The sequence below is a fragment of the Varroa destructor genome, unplaced genomic scaffold (assembly GCF_002443255.2).
Source record: "Varroa destructor unplaced genomic scaffold, Vdes_3.0 BEIS01000001.1, whole genome shotgun sequence".
NCBI lineage: Eukaryota > Metazoa > Arthropoda > Arachnida > Mesostigmata > Varroidae > Varroa > Varroa destructor.
In genome coordinates, this window is record NW_019211454.1 from 21,400,475 (window position 1) to 21,420,651 (window position 20,177).

Genomic DNA, 20,177 nt, shown 5'->3' on the forward strand with positions numbered 1-20,177 from the left:
CGTTGCATATGATTTCATCCTAATCACCCTTTTTAAATACACTTAAATGAACGATAAATTCAATTTGACATCGCTGTCCTGCAATTGCTATATATTTGTTATATGTTTTATTTACCTTCAATAACATTTCTTAACGCTCCTATATTAGGGACAGGCCAGGGTTCCACATAAGAATACGTAAAGCTTCCCTTATCTGCGAATGGTAATCAGTGTGGCCTCTATTGATGTGCATAGTGATACGAGTACTAACAATAGCGCACGTGAGGAACACATTGATCGGTCAAGCTGAGTCAATTTTTCGTTAGAAGTGGCACGCATTGCGCATTTTGGGTTTTATCGCTTAGTAGGTCTGCTGCTCCGAGCGCATATATCAGCAGCTGTCGTCGTCGTGAATGTGCCTCCTTCCTCTCGTCGTTCTATCTCTGTACCATTGAACATATTATTATGATTTCATCATCGACAGGGGCAGTATCAGCTGTCCTGTTTGTCTACTGTGCGCCCTTTATTTGTGCCCATTGGCCGTCGACGTCATAGTACAATAGTCGACGGTCGGCGTACGAGTGCTGCACAGTATTCCATCGCTGCAGCTTTGGCATTTCTGCCTATTTTTTACCTGTAATAAAGGACACCAATCGCCAAGTTGGTGGCGTTGTGGTATTTCTGTCTCTCAGTCTGACAAGCGGGTCAACTAGTAGACGTGTACGTGCCCCCCAATCAAAATTCTGCCCCCGGTTCTGCGGATCGTACACACCAGACAAACGCAAGTCATGACAGCAGCATGGGGCGAGCTCAGCTACCCTCGACGTCCTCTCCTCCAGAAAGTCTACAGTTACATTTACACACAAATGCCGGCTTCATCTGCGATGCTCGTAGCTGCCGTCGCTGCAACGATTGCCGTCGGACGTAAGACGGCTGTACTTTGGTTATCTACACACCAGCTTCGTTTCAAGAGCTGCGCTTGTCGATGAGGATGACGATGAGCTGTCTGTTGCAACTTATGAGATCGCGGTCAGAGGGGTAATTCTTCAATGCTAATGCATTCGCGAAATCAGCTGGTGGAGAATAATCCTCGGGGATGTTCCAACGGAAGTTATTGCCTTTCTAGCAATTGCCCTATCGCCCAGTTGCTTGACTCAGAGGAGGACACGTAGCCAAGTAGCAAGTGCGGTTCGGTACGTACCTTGTATGGTTAACTTCTGCCGGTGTTGCAGCCGCATCGTTTCACACTCTCACGTCAGTGGCGGAAAAAGCACGTAGCGTTTCTCCCTTCGTCGATGACGCTGATAATGATAGTAGATGATAAGATGATTAGTATGCCAGGGGAGGGGGAGGGGCATGATGATGTCGTTGGTAGTACGTGAGGGATGCCTCGCGTCGGTTGGCGGCACGTTTAGAAATACCGACCAATAAGCGACACCGCGCTACTGTCATACGTCCGCTACAGCAAACGTTTGACTGTGTATTTACAATTCAGCTCGCACCAAAATAGCCCGTAAAGGCTACAGACTAAGTTCATCTATGGCGCCTCTTGGCAACAAAAGCAGCAGAGACACACTGGTATTATCCAATGCTGGCACACGCTCGCCATATCGAGTGCAGGTTAAGCGGCATACGACTTCTTTTCTTTTTCTTTTCTTTACTTTGTGCGTGTTCCGCCGAAGACAAGCAGAGTTTCGATTCATCCCTCGCTGGATAGAAATCTTCTCTGCTACGGCCTGAACATTTAGGCAGAGCGTACTAGACTTTTCCGAACATGTCGTTTCCCTATGGGAACAGAAACATACGTATCAAGGTAATTGAGATTCAGCTGACAAACTATATATATATATATATATATATACATATATATATAAGAATAACTGTGGGTATAATTACGATGATTTTCTGAAAGAATCATGTACGTGCAAAGTGTCGATCGTACTATTTGCTTCATATAGAGCACGACGAAATGTAACAGTTGCTTATAGCAACACTATTTATTGCTCTGTCTATATTGATTAAGATTATTTACCATGACAAACAGGCTGTTTAAACAGTATTTATACATAGTTATGTTTATATATATATGTTTATTTATATGAAGTTGTATTCGGGGAGATTCCTAGTGGCAATCTCCACCAGCTTGGGCTGTTCGGTGACAGAAAAGGGGCTGATCGATTCCGATACTAATAGCAACGGCATCGGTCCATGCCTACGAGATCAGAAAATGCAATGTCGCTAGATCGTGTCCTTGGGCATAATAGTGACGATCGTATTCATCTAATGGCGCGCGTTGATTAGAAATGTAGGCAGACAAACAAACATGGCCAGTGAATAGACATTGTCGAAAATAAACGATTTAGTTTCGACACAGTACCGTACGTGCGCAACCTGTGTTCAGCAAAATGCCACCAGTTAATTGTCAAACCGAACTCGTAAGTTATTCATAGTTAATCTGGAAATGAGCGAGCAAAATTTGAGTTGATAATTTTTGACTTATGCCTCAGTAATAGTAACTTCGAACGGAAGAAACACAACGATGCGGGAAAATAGTAACTTTTAGATTTATGTTTTTCGTCAGTGCTCGTTTTTGAGAAGCATTAATGGGATAGGGGAGGCTAGCATACAGCTTAAATTGATTGCTTTATGTAAATGTAGCTAAATTATAGGTACGTCTTTAATTGATAGGTAAAGACACAGGGAGCGTGCGGCCATCGGGTTATTTCCTATACGCAGATGGATGGCTAGATATTCTGAACGCGGCGTATCTGAAGGATTTAAATCGAGCTATTCGGAATAGACTAGCGGGCAGACGCACCCGTACCGGATGGTGTACATCGGCAAAGCACAGATTTGTCCATCAGACAGAGGGGTAACCAGAAGAGTTAGAGCTGGGAAAAAAACGTAAAATTATATTCTCGGTTTATGTAACCAGACGATAATGAGGGAGCCGTACAACTATAGGCAGAGTCGCTTGCTGAAGAAGATAAAATACCGGGGTCAAGGCTTTCTTTAGAATCGATCGTTTTTTGGAGATGAGATGTGTGCGTTATAAAAGCCAGTAAAGCAGTGGAAGACGAAATGCCACAAACACAGATTATACACTTGCCCCTTTCTAGCATAGTGTTACTAAGATTGTCGAATTTACCCACACCGACATCGTTTTGTTAAAGGATAATGAGTTCGTCACCTCTGTAGCATGAATCAGAGGCGCAAATCTTCACACAACGTATATATTATACGGTGGAAAACCCTGAGGGTGCGTATAAAGAACGAATCAAGTCCGAACGAACCGATCCACACCTTTTACTGGGAAAACGTACGGCGGATAGATGCTCATTTTGAATTCTGCTGTTCTACGTAGAGTAAACGTGATAAATTCGTGTAGATTTTAAGCTGACGGAATTTTGGCGGCTACCTAAGATGTTTCCAGGTAGATACGAGTCTTGATAATTATTTCGCACCGCAATGAAGCACCAACAGTTGCTGATAATGAGCTAGACGCGTTATCATCAATATATAGATCTTCCCTTCACTTCCGTGTAAGTACTGTTTTATTCTAACGTTTAAAATGCGTGCACAAAGATGACATTTTGAATTAAAGTATGTTTATTGAACCGAAACACCTATATAAGCGTCCTTCTGTTTTGTCCTTACATAGAATCACGGCAATATGGCTTTCTAGAGCCTTTGTACATGTCCTGTTTCACTCGTGAGTTTTTATCAACGATATATAGTTTCGTTGAAAGTAGATTATTAAATTCAAACTTTTTCTTTTACTCGCATTATACAAATCTAGAATTATACGTTTATTTATATGCGATAGTGTTCCTGTTACTAAAGATCAAACTTATCCTCAATGACGTCGTCATATCGCTAAGCCATATCTTATTTATTTCAATAGAAAATTATATCTGTTTTGAGGACAATATTTTTTCTGATAATCTGCTGGCCGCAAAGCGGCCCGGGTTCTATTCCTGTTATTGCTTAATGCTGTACTTTCGAGTCAATAGTGATCGCTTGTGTTGTTGATCGAAAGTTATCCCTTCAGCCCTGACCTCCAAAGGTCACACGATGCTGCCAACTAACGCGCTCTCCCAGCACTGCGTAACAAACTTAGGCGATTCGTTTAAAGTTCCATAAAGAAAATCACAAAGCCAAAAACCAGTCATGGCAGCCTTATGTAATGTAACCAGGATATAAAACAACACGGAGAGTTACTGCAATTGATGCCTAATAAAATATTAGTAAGTTTGCGCGCAACACTTCGTGGCCTTAGGTGCAACGGGAAGGATTTTCAGATACAGCGTTGTTCGTGAATTAGAAGATCCACTATGGCCATTTTGGGTGCTTCAATTTATTGACTTAGCAGTGTCCTGTGGCCATTTTCAAGAGGATATCTAGAAGATTGGTAATGCTAGAACTCGAGGTATGGTTTGGTATATGGTGGATGCGTAGGTTGATTTGCGCGTACTATTCAACACAGCCGGACCGTACGAGACCGAGAAAAATAAAAATGCTCAGCGCTGGGCGAGCGGACCTCGAAAGTCCACAGGTAGTCCGAGATGCATCCCGCTGAATCGTTGATGCGATATCGAAACATTGAGGAAACGTTAAGCTACGATAGCATACGTGGTTATTGGTTCAAGAACGGATCTGTAAACGTACAGAAATACGTGTTGAAAGAAACCTCTACCTCAAAGACCAGATACCATAGCAATGCAGGCATAACATTTCGAGCGTAGGTTAAAGAAATTCTCAATCGAGCCTAATTTTCCTTCAAACGCAAGGCCAAACAAAGTATTTTGCGGGTAAGTTGCTTAGTGGATCGACTGTGCTATCAAAGTTGATTTAATTGTTTAGTAGGTTGATAAAGTAGTAACGTTCTATATATGTTATGTTAGTAAATAATGTTAGCCAGTCACAGACGATTTCGTCCACGAAACAGACTGTTTTCACGAGACACGATGCGGAAAAATACTACATACATACAAATTGTTGGGCTCTTGCAACTCGATGCGATTCTAAACGGTCGCCTAATATTGCACTATCAATATGTACAGTTAAGAAGCACCTGCTTAAATATGACTTAGTTGATGGCCACAAGAATAGGAAAAGAACAAAAAAATGTCTGAGATCGTTTAATTTCCGAGGTGGCCTAAGTTCAGCCGTACCGGGCGGCAAAGATATGTGTTCTGTACATGTTTTAGGCCTTTCTATCACTAGTCCGTTAGCTTCAGGTCATCGATCTTCAAAGGAGAGACATGATAGGTAGGCTGATAAGGTGTGATCCGCAACTCGTAAGTTAACATCTGTGTCACTAAGGGCGATCATGGGTTTATGTTGCGAGTTGAATACAACGTTAAACATCCCATTTAATGTATAATGGTGATGAGGGTCGTTAGGATCGATTTCAACACAAATACACTCAGTGGACCATCGCCTCGGGTAACATTTTACCAGATCAGACAGAAAAAATCGTGGGAATATCAAGACATACTGGCCGCGCACACAGCAAGTTACCACAAAGCACTCAAACTTATTAACTGCAAAAGAGACAATATCGAAATCCTCTGAAACGTACGCGACATCAACGACACTTCCTGATAGTTATTGTCAGCCCTTTCTTTTTCCTCTAGTTTCCATAGATAGCAGTATGGGCTATGGTAAGCAAAGCGTATATATCACATCGTAACGAAGGCAGAGATCGTGTCTCATAGTGCAGCAATTGAACTTCTCTGTCTTTTCTACTTTTTGTTGCCTTTTTGAGACCTGGCTGGTGTTTTCCAGTTCGATAAGCGTGTACCAAGCGCGAACGTCACGTGCCAATGGATTTTCTAATAGAGATCAATTCTTGGTTGCATACGCTGAGTAATTCCGTTCAGGGCAGTACTCAGTGTTGAGTGACACAGTTATGTTTTTGCTGTTGTTTGCATTTAAAGGATACTCTGGGATATCGTCGATTCGCTGATCCTGTGTCCTTGTTCCTGCAACAACAGTCCGTTATCTGTCAACGTCTTGATTACTGCTTTACTTGTCACCTCCCTCGTGCTCCTTCCCGCTGCTGGTCATACTAACTTGTTTATCGCATCCTTGTTAAAAGAAAGGTGTCCTACATAGCCCTCGTCGTATCGTCATTGACTGTTGTACACTGCCAGCGCACATCGGTGGTTTTTGGGTGTTTTGATCGGCTGAATCTTGGGTTTGTGCCGGTCTATTTGAAGCACCTATGCTGCTTGCTGCCCCCGTTGAGCTGGAAGAGCCGATAGCAAGCGGATAACTGTCGATACAATTTTTCTAATCATAGTCAGCTTAACGTGCCAAGCATGGGGCGGCACAGTTGTCTTCGGATGACCATAAATTAATATCGGTACCAAAATGATATCGTGCGATCCGCTTCAACGTGACTTGCCCGAAAACATCGTCTCATTGCATGGCTACTTCCCCATAGATGAGAGATACTGGGTAGTCACGCATGGTGCTAAGATTCGGTATCAGCTGGTTCATTTGTGTCCAGAACACGCGCTATAGCTTTAAGAATAATTAGCTTACTCCGGTATATTTTATGGTACCCATTTACAGTGAACAAATTTTCTGAGGAAGAGTCCAAACGCAATATTCCGCTAGACTCAAAGCCATTTGCATTGTATGTCAACGTCTTGTGTTTGTAGTCACAACATGTTTGTGGTCATCGCTGCAATTTATTAGCGAAAAAAAGAAACTTTTCAAACTCATAACATACTTTCTATTGCTCCATTATTAAATTGGATTAACAGCTGTGATAATGGCGTTGATGACTACATACGCATCTATTGGATCTTCCAAAATCTTTGGCAAACTTTACGTCGTCAGCTCTACTTTTACTGCTAGCTGGTATATTGGAAACTAGACTATTGAAATTTTAAATCTCGCCAGTCTAGAGCATTTTCGGCAAATATCAGTGGATTGCTCTGTGATTGAGGAGTGTGCTAACATTATCAGCACAAACAGCTGATTGATGGCTGCAGATATCTAGTTAGCTTTATATACATCTGGTATGCATTACTGAGGTACTGGTTAATGCACTTACTATGAGAAAAAAAAAAAAAAAGCTCTTCGTACATTAATAGCCGTATCGCATTGATAAGTGTGTAACTTAACAAAGCGATGTATGCAAGGTACCTGAAGAAGTTGTAGGCGCTAGCATCGTGGAGGTCCATAATTAAGCACTGTGTAGCGTAGGTAGCAGTGCCGTTCTCCAGCGTTCGTTGTTTCAAACTGAAGCCTTCGTTAATCGTGGAACCTCCTGTCTGCGCCACTTTAGGCGTTGAATTTGCTGCACTTTTCTCTAGGTAAACTCGACACAACCACAAGGCACCAAGGTGTCACTCCGAGACCCGTCGAGGTCGTCCCATACCTCACACTCGACACGCACTTCCCACGCAGACAAACACAAGCTCCTTTTAGACCGGCCACTTCACACTCTACTAAATATCGTTGCTACAGCCTGTGCAAATTACGTTGAGTATCTCTCTCTAATCTTGTCGTTGTTGTTGTTGTTGCTGCTGTTGTTGTTGTTGGTGCTGGTCTTGTTTTCGACATACACTCTCTGTCACCGGGAAGGGGTCACTAACAGTTGGCAACTGCCCACCCGCCCGCCTGCCCGCCTGTTTGCATGCACTGGCTTTGTAAGAACTTAGGATCACCACCAGCCTGTGTAACGCCTAATCGACGACGACGACGGCAGCAGCAGCAGCAGCAGCCGCAAGCTAGCTGCACGCAGCTACCGACGATATCCTTTATCCTCTAGGTATTAATTAATACGTCTCTTAGGTGAAATACAGAACTTCCAAATGTACACATTCACACACACACACATGGACACGTTCACAACGAACGCCCCTCCTGTTGAACTTTGTGCCCCCTTCCTTGCTTCACCGTTATATATATATATATTTATGCTTTGAGTGATCACACTATGTTCACCTCCTCTGTGTTTCAGCGGTAGACACCGTAAATCTCACATGCTAATCGCCCGTGAAGATCGCGCAGAACTCAATCCCATTAGAAAAGACACACACTGCTCCCGGCTGCGCGGAGTGACTTTTGTTTCTTCCTTCTTATATGATGTGGCAGCTGTATTGTTTTTATGCCCTTCAGTATCAGTATCTTAATTGCGGCCAACGACGGACCAAGCGACGGCCGTCATCCTCGTCCCTATGGCCTGAGTTTGCTCAGCTCCTTTATGCTATTCCCTCCGTGGCCTGCTTAGTGTTATCGCTACTGTCGTTATGTCTCTGTCGTCTATTTAGCCGTTGCTATTTGTTTGGTCACAAAAGTCGGCGTTCCGATTTGCCGGCGGGCTCCGTTCAGAGAGCGACCGTGGGCCTGCATAGACACAGCACGAGCTTCCGCAGCACAGCACAACAACAGCAGCAGCAGCAGCAGCAGCAGCAGCAGCAGCAGCAGCAGTAGTAGTAGCAGCAGCAGCAGCAGCAGCAGCAGAGGACAGTACAATGAGGGCGGGCAGCCAGTCAATCATTTGCTCGTTCACTCGCACGCATGCTCGCACGCACCCGTGCTCGGTGCCGTCGTCGCCGCCGTCGTCTTTCGGTCGTTCGGCTGCTATTCAACGTCGGTCGTAGTCATCGTCGTCGGCTGGCGCGCGCGCGTTGCTGCCTCGCCGGGATGGGGATCGCACAAAGCAGACAGAAGGAGCTGGCTGGCTAGCTAGGTGGCAGACAGGCAGGCAGGGCCCTCAAACAGCGCCGTTGCCGTTGTTCGCAAGCAGAGCAAGCTCAGCGGCAGCCACAGCGGCGGCAGCAGCCGCAGCAGTAGCAGAGTGATGGCGGTTAGAGATGGGTTGGGGGAGCGGCGCCGCGAAAAGCGGGAAGCGGGAAGAGGTCGGCAGCGGCGGCGGCAGCAGCGGCGAACGATCCGCTAGGCAGCAGCGGCCAGCAAAGGCCTCGGTAGAGGCAGTGCTCGGCAAGGAGGAGGAAAGCCCGCCCGGGGGAGGAGCCTCACCGCAGTCAGCGCTCACAGAGCCACTGCTGCCACTATTGCCACCGCTGCTTCCTATTGCAGCGGAGCAATTGACGGTCGGCCAACAGTTGTCGACCGATCGAATGGCCGAAGGAAGGAGGGATGGCCGCACGGCCACAGAGACCAACAGCAAAGGCACATAGCCGACACGGCTCCTCGCGCACCTACTCAGTCACAGGCCAAACGGCGGCCCCGCAAGATAGCGATAAATAGATAAACAGAGCGCGAGCGGTTTATCGAGAAAGAGCAGCAATAGACGAGGGGGGCGATGGCCAACTCGATGGGCTCTATGGGAAGAAAGAGAATGCCTGAGGTAACAGAGGGGCCGACGGCTGTGCATGGAACCCCATAGGAGTTCGGCCGCTTACTGCCCCTATCCCTATAGAATAAGGATAAGAAGGGATGCACAAGGAGGCTCAATGAAGTCGGGGTCGAACCGAAATGTCTAATAAATGTAATAAGTAAACGTAAAAGCCAGTGGCTAGCAAAGATAAAGGAAAGAATACGAGATTAAAGCGACCAACGTAGCCTGCTCTTACGAGTAATGAACAACAAGAAGCTCAAATAACGAAGCTTCCTTTAATAATAAGCTTCCTAGAATAATCCACCTAATGGCCGAAATATTTATTGGCTATATATTAAAAAAACTACATGAGTATCCATAATAGTAAAGCAAATATGCTGGATTTAAAATGAGTTTATATATCGCGGGAGAAATATATCGAGTTTAACAAGATTCACTGTTTCTTTACTTGAATGAAAACAAAAGCTCTTTGATTTTGAAAGCTCGCTTAACTACTAAGTACCAAAAGAGTTGAAGTAAACTTACTATTATTAATTTGTTAAAAGGACACAGTCTGTCTACGTAGAACAAATGAATATCACTGTAAGGCTATAGACTCTATAACTTAAAAAACTGTTCATCCTTTGTAAACGTAAGATGGTCTGCGCAGCTGGCCAGACGCATCTATATTTTCATGCAGCTACCGACGTTACGGGGAATCCTGCACGCTGTACTAGGCAGGACGTCCTTTCTTAAACTATGGGCGCATGTGTAAAAAAAAATTTTTTATTTCACGACTATTTTAATCTTGACATCATGTTTCTATGAATACAATTGTATATTATGTTTTCTATTCTATGTACTATGTATAATAACCTAACAGAAAAGGTGTTAGTCAATATCAGGTACATACTACCTACTTTTTAGCATTGCCAGAACCGAAGTGTGGTACAGAGCGATACGAGACATGTATGACATCTGCCTGCTTCTACCTTTTAACAATCAAGACCACTAATTCGTTTGCGCGTTTCTCACGCGTTTAGTTTGTACGGAACAGGACATACGCACCGAACGTTACCAAGCGTTTTTCTGTAACTGTTGCGACGTGTCTGTTCCCTCGACGCTGTCGTCGTATTACAGTATTACACTTTTCCAGTTAAAGCTTTCCATCATTTTCTCTCAGTAAACTACCGCTTGATCGAGTTAGTCCATTGTCTAGCTAGCCACCCCATCACCCTGTTTTAGCAAATCGACTGTATTGCCTTATCCGTAATTCCGTTGCCTAGCTTCAATTACTTATTTGCTCTGTTTCATACATTTCACTATTCTAATCGATCTGTCCCTTGTAGCTGAGATCTCCCATTTCCTGCTTGTATCAATCATCCACTGCTGTCAGGGTAGGTAAGCCGCGGCTGCTATTTTTACCCCTTGACCCGTTACGCCTTTATAATTGCTCTTCATTGCAAGGACCCTAAGGCACAGCTAATCTGAAATGTTAGATATCCAAATATATCTCACGTAAATATGAAGTCACTCGAAAAAACAAACAAACAGTGTAGAAATTCCTATATTTATTATTGGAAATTTTCAATCGTCGACTTCAATAACAAGAAAAATGCCTTATGTGTCCACAGAAAGCGCAACTAAGGTGTAAAAATGATTCATAGAGAGCTGTCTCTACCGGGAAGTTCTCTAAACCTCAAGACGATTTTTCGCTGATGTATTAACGAGATTTATAGGTTTTTTTACTATTTTTTTTTCAAGTTACTGCTATATTCGGAAAAATCACAAAAATACTCTATTTTTTATTTATTGTCTGCATACTAGCGGATGTTCGTTGGTCCAGGTAAACGTACGTCTATACATGAGGAAGAATTTGTGTGTATTCCTACCGATTCTAACTCGTCTTCAAGTGGAATTGTTATTTTAATAGCCTTAATTATTGATCTTAATTATTGTTTTCATTCTGAAGCGCACGGTATATACACAACGTATTAAAACATACATACAGATGCTTTTGTGAAAGTCTTCAATGAATCTCTCCGATGATTTTTAGTGGTGTAATATATCAACTAATCCTAAAGGGTTTGTTTATGAATAGTCAACAACTGGAATCGTCTTACCATGTATGAAATAACGACTAACAAGAAGATGTTGCCGTAATGTAAGTTAACCTTAGAGGGCAATTTTATTTGTTATGCAAGTTACAGCACATTTAAAGTGTCCTGAGAGGAGCAAGCTTGTTTAAGTACGTATCGAAAACATCATAGATAGAATATAAGAATTCTGCGTCTGAGTATGCTGGGCATAAAAACATTGGAGAAAAGAGAACTGAAAATATTACTATATAGTGATGACGATCTGAAACTCTATGAAGTACCCACGTATATACGCATAAGCTATTAGCAACTACTAGAAATATTAAAGGCAGATGACGCTGCTGTAACAACACGATGAAATATTAGAATCTGGCATTAATTAGGACAGTCTATTTTTGCGAAATTGTGACATTTAATAACAAAATGTGTAACTATACATTCAAAAAGATTTTCCCACCGAAATTATGGCTATCTCGTACTTTTCAGGCAAACAATGATTTTTTTTTTGGAGAAAGAAGGTCTTCTGTACTGTAACAAGCCTCTTTTCGAAAAATCGATTTTTTCGAAGCTATGCCTATTCCGCATATGGTGTATAACATTGAAACCAATACGAATGGGAACAAGCCAAGAGAAATTCGTAGATCGTGCCTTGCATTCTTAGTCTTAGTGTCGTTGATATCCAAAGAATGCCGATGGTGTGCCATAAAAATAGGCAAATGTCTTGAGCGCCGTAATCAACATATCGGATTGCTTAAAATATCTGGTACCACAAATGGATTTCCTGTGGGATTCGGACACAGTAGTGTGCCGTACATCAAAATTAAGAAGTACAAACTTCCGAAATAAGTATAAGAAGCCTTTCAGCAAAGCCGTGTACAAGGACGAATAGTAGTACGCGCTTGGTTAGACTGAATAACTTGGAATGGTAAATTTACCCATTATTTCATGTTTTAAATGGGAAATTATTCTCTCTTATAGATATCTCGGTATACGCGGATGTCCCTATAGAGTTATAGCTATATTTCAGATTACATAGTAGAAATGCCTATGATGCTTACAGACTACAAGGACTGTGCAATCATGCGCTTTGGAGCTTCGAAGTTTCACAATATTTAAAAAGGCTCATTGAAGCCCTCACTGTTGTCATTCCTGGTTCCGTTGCGTTAGCTTGCCTATTCATAATTCTTCACTGCTAATTCTATGATTTAAAGAAATTATACTGAAATTTGAAAGAATCAACGTGCAGCCCATCAGTCGTGCATGATAGAGACATAATGCTGATATTTTGGGAGATCTTTCAAATGTTACTGAATGTTGGTGCTATAACTAAGGCACTGGATGTTTTACGTCTCCATTCTGGCGTCGGGCAAATAATAAAGTAATTGAGTCAATCATCATCGTCGTCGTCGTCGTCGTCGCCAGCGATGCCAGACAAAACAGTCTGCTCGCAGACAGCGTTAGCAGCCGGCGGTCGCGGCGGTTGGGACGTTAACGAGCGGATGACGGCTCCTGCTCAATTTTCAGTAAACGAATATAACCAGCCAAGATGGTAAACAAGCGAGCCCCAAGTATCCATTGCCAGTTTGTAATGACAACAAGGCTAGCTATTACGCACTGGCTCTCCGGCGGGCGCTTCTTATGCTGACGCCAGCAGCAACAGTAGCGACATTTCTAAATTTCTCGTCTGGTCTTTATTTTCCCGCTGCCGCTGGTTCTGTTGTCTCGCTACGCTCGTACTCAAGTGACTGAATTCAATGCGCAGTGGGCACCTGATCACCGTCGGATACCTCTTATTTCTATTTAACTTCGTTGCCTTCGTTATAACAGCACCAATAAGAATATGATGATTGATCGAATTTTAATCACTAGACAATTAAGCACCGCGTATTCGTCGTCCAGCGAGAATCCTGTGGCCTTTTTACCGTTCGGTCCGGTCAAGCGAGCGGTCGTCACTCGTCTTTTTCGACACGTTTCCTGCCTGTATGCACAAGTGACGTACTGGTATCACTGTGGATCAGCGATTATTTTTAGTGCAATGTCCCTAATTTTTGAAATTCGGAAAGCATACGTCAGGTACACAAGCGTATGCAACGTACACAAACATACCCAAAGGCCGTATATGGCCTTCATTTATTCTTTTGTTAATTCGGGAAGCGGGAGCGCGATGCCGAAGCGTACGTGGTGGCTTGATGTTACACAGCTGATTTTTTATTTGCGTAACTACCAGCTATTGTATACAGTTTCCGTATATAATCGGATGTAGACCCTTTTTTCCGTTTTACCCGTATTTGTGCGGTGTCTTTCTCTCTTCCTTGTGCTGTATTCAACTGCCAGATAAAGATGAAATAATACAAAAGATGCATAGAGAACTAACAGAAAATAAACTGCAAGAACAAACATGAGTTGACCTGTGAATGCGGCCGTCGTCGTTTTGACCGTCGTTGTTGTAATCGTTGGCGTTGTCGTTATGAGTTAATTGTAGGAGCTAAATACGACAGATTAGCTGACGACAACGCACCGTCATCTGAGAAAAGACTCGGGAAGTCAAGCAACAGGGAGGATATGGGATAGTGTAACGAAAGTCTGCGGAACCAACACGAGCTATAACTGACAGCCAAAACACGAGTTTTTCACCAACTTCAATATCAGAGAACAGTTTCCTGGTCGCAAAACGAATCCCAGTTAAAAAAAAAAAAAAAAAAAAAAGAGGGAAAATACATTTCAGAAGCGTTTTCAAACAAAAAAAAAAGACAATTTCGGTCGTTGACGTTTTGGAAGAGGACGAATTCAGACATTAACCTGTTGTTCTGAATCGAAAAGCTTGTTTAACCTTGTAAAGCTTGTTCCCGTCGTTTCTACTCAGCCCTAAATAACTGTCAGCAGGATCGTCTAATATGATTAATTAAATAAGACCAGACGTCAGATATATATTGCTAATTTCAAGTATGAGGTATCGTAGTGATGTTTCGTGTAGCAAAGCAACGTTCTTCAGCTATCAGAATACCTCATAGGATTCAGCATCTCTATCCCGACACCTTTGCCTCGACGAATTTATTATACTTTACAAAAAGTACATACGGAAAGCATTGCTTGTAGTCGCAAATTAGACGTCATCGTACCAAATCAGATTGAGTTGTCTCCTATGCACGAGCATTCGAATGTTCCGAGACATAATGCTACATGGATATCGCGTGAGCCGTCTCAACTTCTGCTCTTTACAGTGAGTCAGACCGATCGCTGCTTCCGTTGGGTTCCATTGAGAGGAGGGACTGCGATGAATAAGTTGCCACCACAACTACGACAACTTCCACTGATGTGGAACCTCTTTGCCTCTTTCAAGCCTGCTTATACCGGCAGGTGTCCGGTATGCCGATGCAATGTACGACAGCAGTAGAAGACAGCTCTGTACAATTGAGCTACGTCCGCCTGTGATCACGACTTTTATATCTTTAATCATGCCATAACTAAATACAGTGTTTTAATTACGCCAACCGTGAGCATTATACGATTGGGTTGATAGATATTCGGGAGTAGCATGTATGGGACTCGGGGCGTTCAGGTTTGTGGACCCATAACAAGCATAATGTTTAAATATTAATTTTAAAATAAGATACGTTTCAATCCAAATCCTATTGGCCAAAAAAGATTTTCAGCGGCGTTTAACACGCAAAATATAAAAGAGATCTGCAAAGCTGAAATGCGCTCTAATCTCTAATAGGATATAGTTATCCGGTAACGAAGGCTGAATAAATTCTGTTATTTTATCCAGATATGGATCCGAAGATCGAATACGTATAGCGGAAAGAGAAATATTCGCATACGTATCTGGCCTATATAAATAATGTAAATGCTCGTTCCTAGTTTGTTCCCTCTATGCGTGTCTTTCCATTCAGAGATGAAGCTCTCGTACGCTATACGCATGTGACTTGAATGAAAAGTAACTGACGTACTATTAAGCTTGTTTGATATGTATAAAAGCGGTCACGAAACCCCGTTGAACAGTGTATGACCTTAGTTCTGCTCACGAGGCAACGGTATCAGGAGAAGCGGGAGTACGTTACATTTCTTCCTCAACGAGCGATTACATGCAAAATAGTCCTCCAGGCACGAATACGATAGCAGTAACTCCATTCACGAAGGATGTTTTCAGTTTTACGGGAACGTTACGGCGAATAGTAACAAACCTAAACAAGAACCTGTTGAGGTTTGCGCAGAGCCTTCACTTTTACCGAGCTTGATGAAGATATCACCTACGAGTGAAGTCGTTCGCCACACGGAAGCAGGTCGACTTGCGAATCGGCTAAAAGTGGCTTAGCCTCTCTAGCCAAACCAATGAAAAAGTAGCTGTACGCGTTGAGAATGACTAATTTTGAGCGAGTAGAGCCGGGCACTTGTGTTTGGCTACGTGGAGTCGTAGGGATAATTCTGCTAGACAGCTTGGACGAAGTAAAGTGAACTGAGACGAAGGGAGATGAAGCTTTTACTAGCTGGTCGGGGTGTGCAGGGCGACGCGAACACACAGACATGTTGAAGCCAAGCGAGAGAGGAAAAAAAGACGAGACACGGAATTCAGCATAGCGCCTCTTGAAATGAGCGACGTACGACTTGGGACGAGTGCCCGGATGAAGCTGATACTGATCTAACTTGATCTTCAAAAGTTTCTCACCAAAGTCGCAGAGAACTTAATAATGCTCGCCGAATTACTGCGCATAATCTTAGCACGAAATCAATTCCGATTAATAATAACCTAATAGGTAGCCAATGTTCAAAAGACCAGGAAAAGATCTGAACGAACTAGTGGAACCTTGTCTCAAGTAGTTTAATGAAAAAAGGACTGGCTCGATGGATCGTAAAGGGCTAGTTAGATTCGTCCAGAAGCACCTATATCCGTAGTTACCTGAGTCTGTATTAATACCGACACTTAAAGATCGCTCCGTTCCTTTGAACAAGTTTCGTTGGATAATCATTCAGTACATGATTTAATGGACAGATAAATTGGCAAGCTGCCTCCTAAGACATTTTGGAATGACGACACAACAGTGTAAAATTCAGTGTGCTCATGCGCACTCGAAATGAAGCCGCGATAGCTCCCTATTTGCCATTTGTTCGCGCTTTTCTAAACTGGGTAAGGCCATGAATTTCTAAATTCTAAATTATTCGCCCAGCTGCTGACGTTTGGCAATCACCTGATCTTTTCGGAAATGTTAACACAGCCAGATCCTGGTTTTACAATTTAGGAAATTGCCTATCTTGAGATTTTACATTTGTCAAGCAACACGGTTGTGTTTCACCTGTTCCAGTCTGAACAATCGTTTCAATGGCCGATCCTCTGGTTGATTAAGGCGGTAGCATTTTTAATGAGATGTTATTGTTATAAACCAGATCCTGCTGGTAAGCGCATATTGGCGACGTAGTCTATATCGAAATTTAACAAGAGCATATACATTTTTTCTCTAGTGTCATTTAACGCAATTCTGGGTCAACTAATACAACCTTATGGACAGCAGTCAATGGACCTGCGTGACCCACAAAAAGCATGCGTACGCTCAAAATTCGAGTCGCCTTTAAAGGGAAGCCACACTCGTTGGAAACGTTGAGATTGCTGATTGTTATATATGCCCTTTTTTTGTTCAGGCAATGCGCGAGAGAACGGAAGAGATAAGTTGTTGAAGCGTTTGAACAGACCCGTCAAAAAAACGGGCCTAAAACGTAAAGCTATTATCAGTCTAGGCTCTTTTTGCGGTCTGCTCGCCACTCAGTAGCTAACCGTTGATTTGCACAAGCACCCTTTGATTCTTCGCTGAAAGAAAGACGGTGATGTGGCGTAAAATCTTTTGCATCAATACAATTCGTTTTATTAATTATTAGATGTAAATAATCTATTAAGAAGCTTGCCAATTACGTACTTCCTTAAGGCGCCAATGATATCTTCACTTGAAGTCTGGCAGTGATGATGTACACGATTCGATTGATCCGTCGCCCGGCCTCTGGTTTTGAACCGTTTACGGTTTGAGAGAATACTCGACAAGCTGGCACATATCATTCCTCATCATCATCAGATGAACGCCTCAGGCGCCTCATGGAGAATAACGGGAGAAAAAGTTAGCGAAATCTTATTCTTGGTTTTATCCATTGGTAAAATGCTATTCCAGCTTATCGATGAATTATCTTCTAAAAGGCCTAAAAATACGAAGCAAGATAATACCCACAAGTTATTTTTGTTACCGTTAATGGTTCCTCAGTTGCATCTAGAGTTAATTAAAAGAAAAGCGAGCAACGGATTTGAAGGACCTTAATAAAAATTGCAGGGAAGTCAGCGGGTGGCGTTCTAACACTTGATAGAACAGCATTTTGTCCGCACGATATAAGAAGACTGGAATATTGTTAGCTAATCGTCAGTTATAACTATAGCTGAAGCGACGTCTCTAAAAATAACAAGCAGCGATTATATCAGCGTGGGTTCTTTTTTTTTTTAATAATGTTGAAAAATGTTGAAACAAGCGAGTGGAGCATTAGAGCGAAGGGGTTGGGTCGGCCCAAATGGGATGACAGGCAACAGATACCAACGAGTTGTCATGACTCTCGACTAAATCTACAAATCAGTGACGAATAAGAGAAATGTCAGGATTCAAGTTTCGCGCTACGCTTTTTTAGAACTGTCGCGTTCCTGTTAAGTTTTCGAAGCACCGTTCCGCCGACACATAATTCGTGGCCGTTGTTCAAATCTGCGTCCGCCTGATGAGCATACATCGTGCTTAGGTAAACATTTTAAAGTTTTGAGCACCGTTCTTAAACTTTATTGATATAAAGAACTTCACCATTAAATGCGACTATTTTTTATAGAACTGTAGAGCAATCAGTACTTTGTATAGAGACAGCCTTTGTTTAGTCATTTCCGACGCTAATTTTAACTGTCCGTCTTCCCTAAGTGGAGGCAATTATAGTACTACACACTCTATATATTTACGCTTTCAACGAGGTGTTTCATATTATGAAAATAATTGACGTGATGATGACATCGTTGAACTAGACTTCGCCTCCATAGGGCGAATGAAGACTAAATGAAGACATTAGTCCGTCACGGCATTCATTCAGGGTTGGTCTGTTTCGCTGGTGTTAGGATCCAGTTTGTGCATTACTACTCCCATGGAGGTATCTGTCCAGCCAGAAGTTGCCTAGCTCTGTTGTCGTCAATTCTAGATGTGGTTCATGTAGACACGCACAGACACACACTAATATATACATAAAAAAACGTGTGTGTATGTGTTTGTGTGTGTCGTATACCCCGACAGCTGCTGCTGCTGCCCGTTAAGCATTGTCTCAAATCCTTTTGCAAGTTTTTTTGACTTTGTTGTCTGGTTATTGTTGTTGCTGTTCTTATCACAGCAGCGGTAAATTGAGACGGCGAATGCATATTATCCGCCGTTCTTTTTCTACAAGTAATAACTCCCCGCCCCGGCCTTTGTACGACGACAACCCACAGCTGAATCATGATACATAAAGCAGTTACCCGGCACCAATCACTTCTGCTCTGGCCATGCTTAAATTGTTCGGACGATGCCTGTTCCCGTCATAGTCATTTAGCGGAAGATTTTTTTCCCGCGCCATAGCTCGATTGCTGCATACTAACGTAACCTATGGTCGTCGTTGATTTATCTCCCGTTTTAGGGTACTCACCCACTCGTCACGGCTATGCTTCGTATTAACAGCGTGACAAATAGACGCAATACGTTTTTGCTGTCGTTGTTTACTGGCCAGTCTATATACGTCGGCTAACCCGTCTACGCACCCGGCCTCCATTTGCCACTATTGGGGAACTACAGGCGCGTGATAAGGCATATCAATTTTAAGGAGCTCAACCTGGCTATGCTTGGCATAATGCGTATTGATGGATTCAACAGCCATTTGGCCACATAGATGAAATAAATTTCGCCCGTTTGTTCGGCCGTGGCCATCGGTCACTTCGTTTGAAGTTACTTCACTGTTGCAAATACCTCAAAGCGCCTGCGACTGCCTGTTTGTTGTCGCTGTTGTTTATGCCTCCGTTGACGTTACCTGTTTGCTAAGTAGAGACGTCAACGATGAGTCGTCATTCTAGTTCTTATCTTCTGACCGATTCGTTCAAATGCGCCCGTGATACTGCATTCTCCAGGGCAGCGACAGCGTCAGAACGACAGAAGTAAGAACAAGTTAACTTAAACTAAACATACCTCAACGTTATGGCGTCTTTTTGTTTTTCCTTGCCTGTTGTCTTGTTATTTCATTCGTTTAAAACCCAGCGTCACGTGGCGTCGGCTTCTCGCGCATCGCAGCGGCAGTAGCATCGGCGTCGTCTTATTTTGTTGGCCGGTCGGTTGTTCTACATCTATGAAAAATCGTTTTCTCCAACTGCCCGTGTGTCGTGTCGTGCTATTCTAAATAATGTCAGTTTCTGCTGTTACTGTCGCTGTGACGAGCGAATCAACACCCCCCCCCCCTACCCCACCCCACCACCTATAGTCATCCCCTCATGCTCATATTACCATGTATAAGTATATTTAAATACATATAATATCTTTAAACTCCTGAATAACTGCCAAGCTGAGTTACGATGTTGATGTTGACGATAAGAAATTTTGAAGAGTGTCTGTTGCTTCCAAATCTCGGCTGACTTCTTTTTTCACGGATCCAAAGTGCAGGCGATGAAAAATAGCCCGCATACCCCAGCCGATCCAGTAGCTCCCCCACAAGTACTGCTACTACGTTTGCAAGGACAGTGAGAAACGAATTGTACTTAATTAATGGGTTCTCAGAGG

The 20,177-nt window shown here is 43.0% G+C and overlaps 1 protein-coding gene and 2 long non-coding RNA genes across 5 annotated transcripts in view; 1 reads left to right on the forward strand and 2 right to left on the reverse strand.

Annotated features, from left to right (window-relative positions):
• LOC111247611 (protein trachealess-like) overlaps positions 1-8,933 on the reverse strand; it is a 102,876-nt gene extending 93,943 nt beyond the window's left edge. The window contains exon 1 of the mRNA XM_022798740.2: positions 7,141-8,933. Within this exon, the coding sequence (XP_022654475.1) occupies positions 7,141-7,178 (38 nt within the window). The 5' untranslated portion in view covers positions 7,179-8,933. The remainder of the gene's footprint in view (positions 1-7,140) is intronic.
• Positions 1-20,177, forward strand: part of LOC111247653 (uncharacterized) — an 82,158-nt gene that overhangs the window by 18,333 nt on the left and 43,648 nt on the right. The window contains exon 6 of one of the 3 annotated variants that reach the window (XR_015320552.1): positions 3,403-3,521. The exons of the other annotated variants lie outside the window; for them this stretch is intronic. This is a non-coding gene — a long non-coding RNA (uncharacterized LOC111247653). The remainder of the gene's footprint in view (positions 1-3,402; positions 3,522-20,177) is intronic. 3 annotated transcript variants of the gene reach the window in all.
• LOC111247646 (uncharacterized) overlaps positions 10,124-20,177 on the reverse strand; it is a 30,243-nt gene continuing 20,189 nt past the window's right edge. The window contains exons 2-3 of the long non-coding RNA XR_002672194.2: positions 17,289-17,458; positions 10,124-10,770 (exon numbers count right to left, since the gene is read on the reverse strand). This is a non-coding gene — a long non-coding RNA (uncharacterized LOC111247646). The remainder of the gene's footprint in view (positions 10,771-17,288; positions 17,459-20,177) is intronic.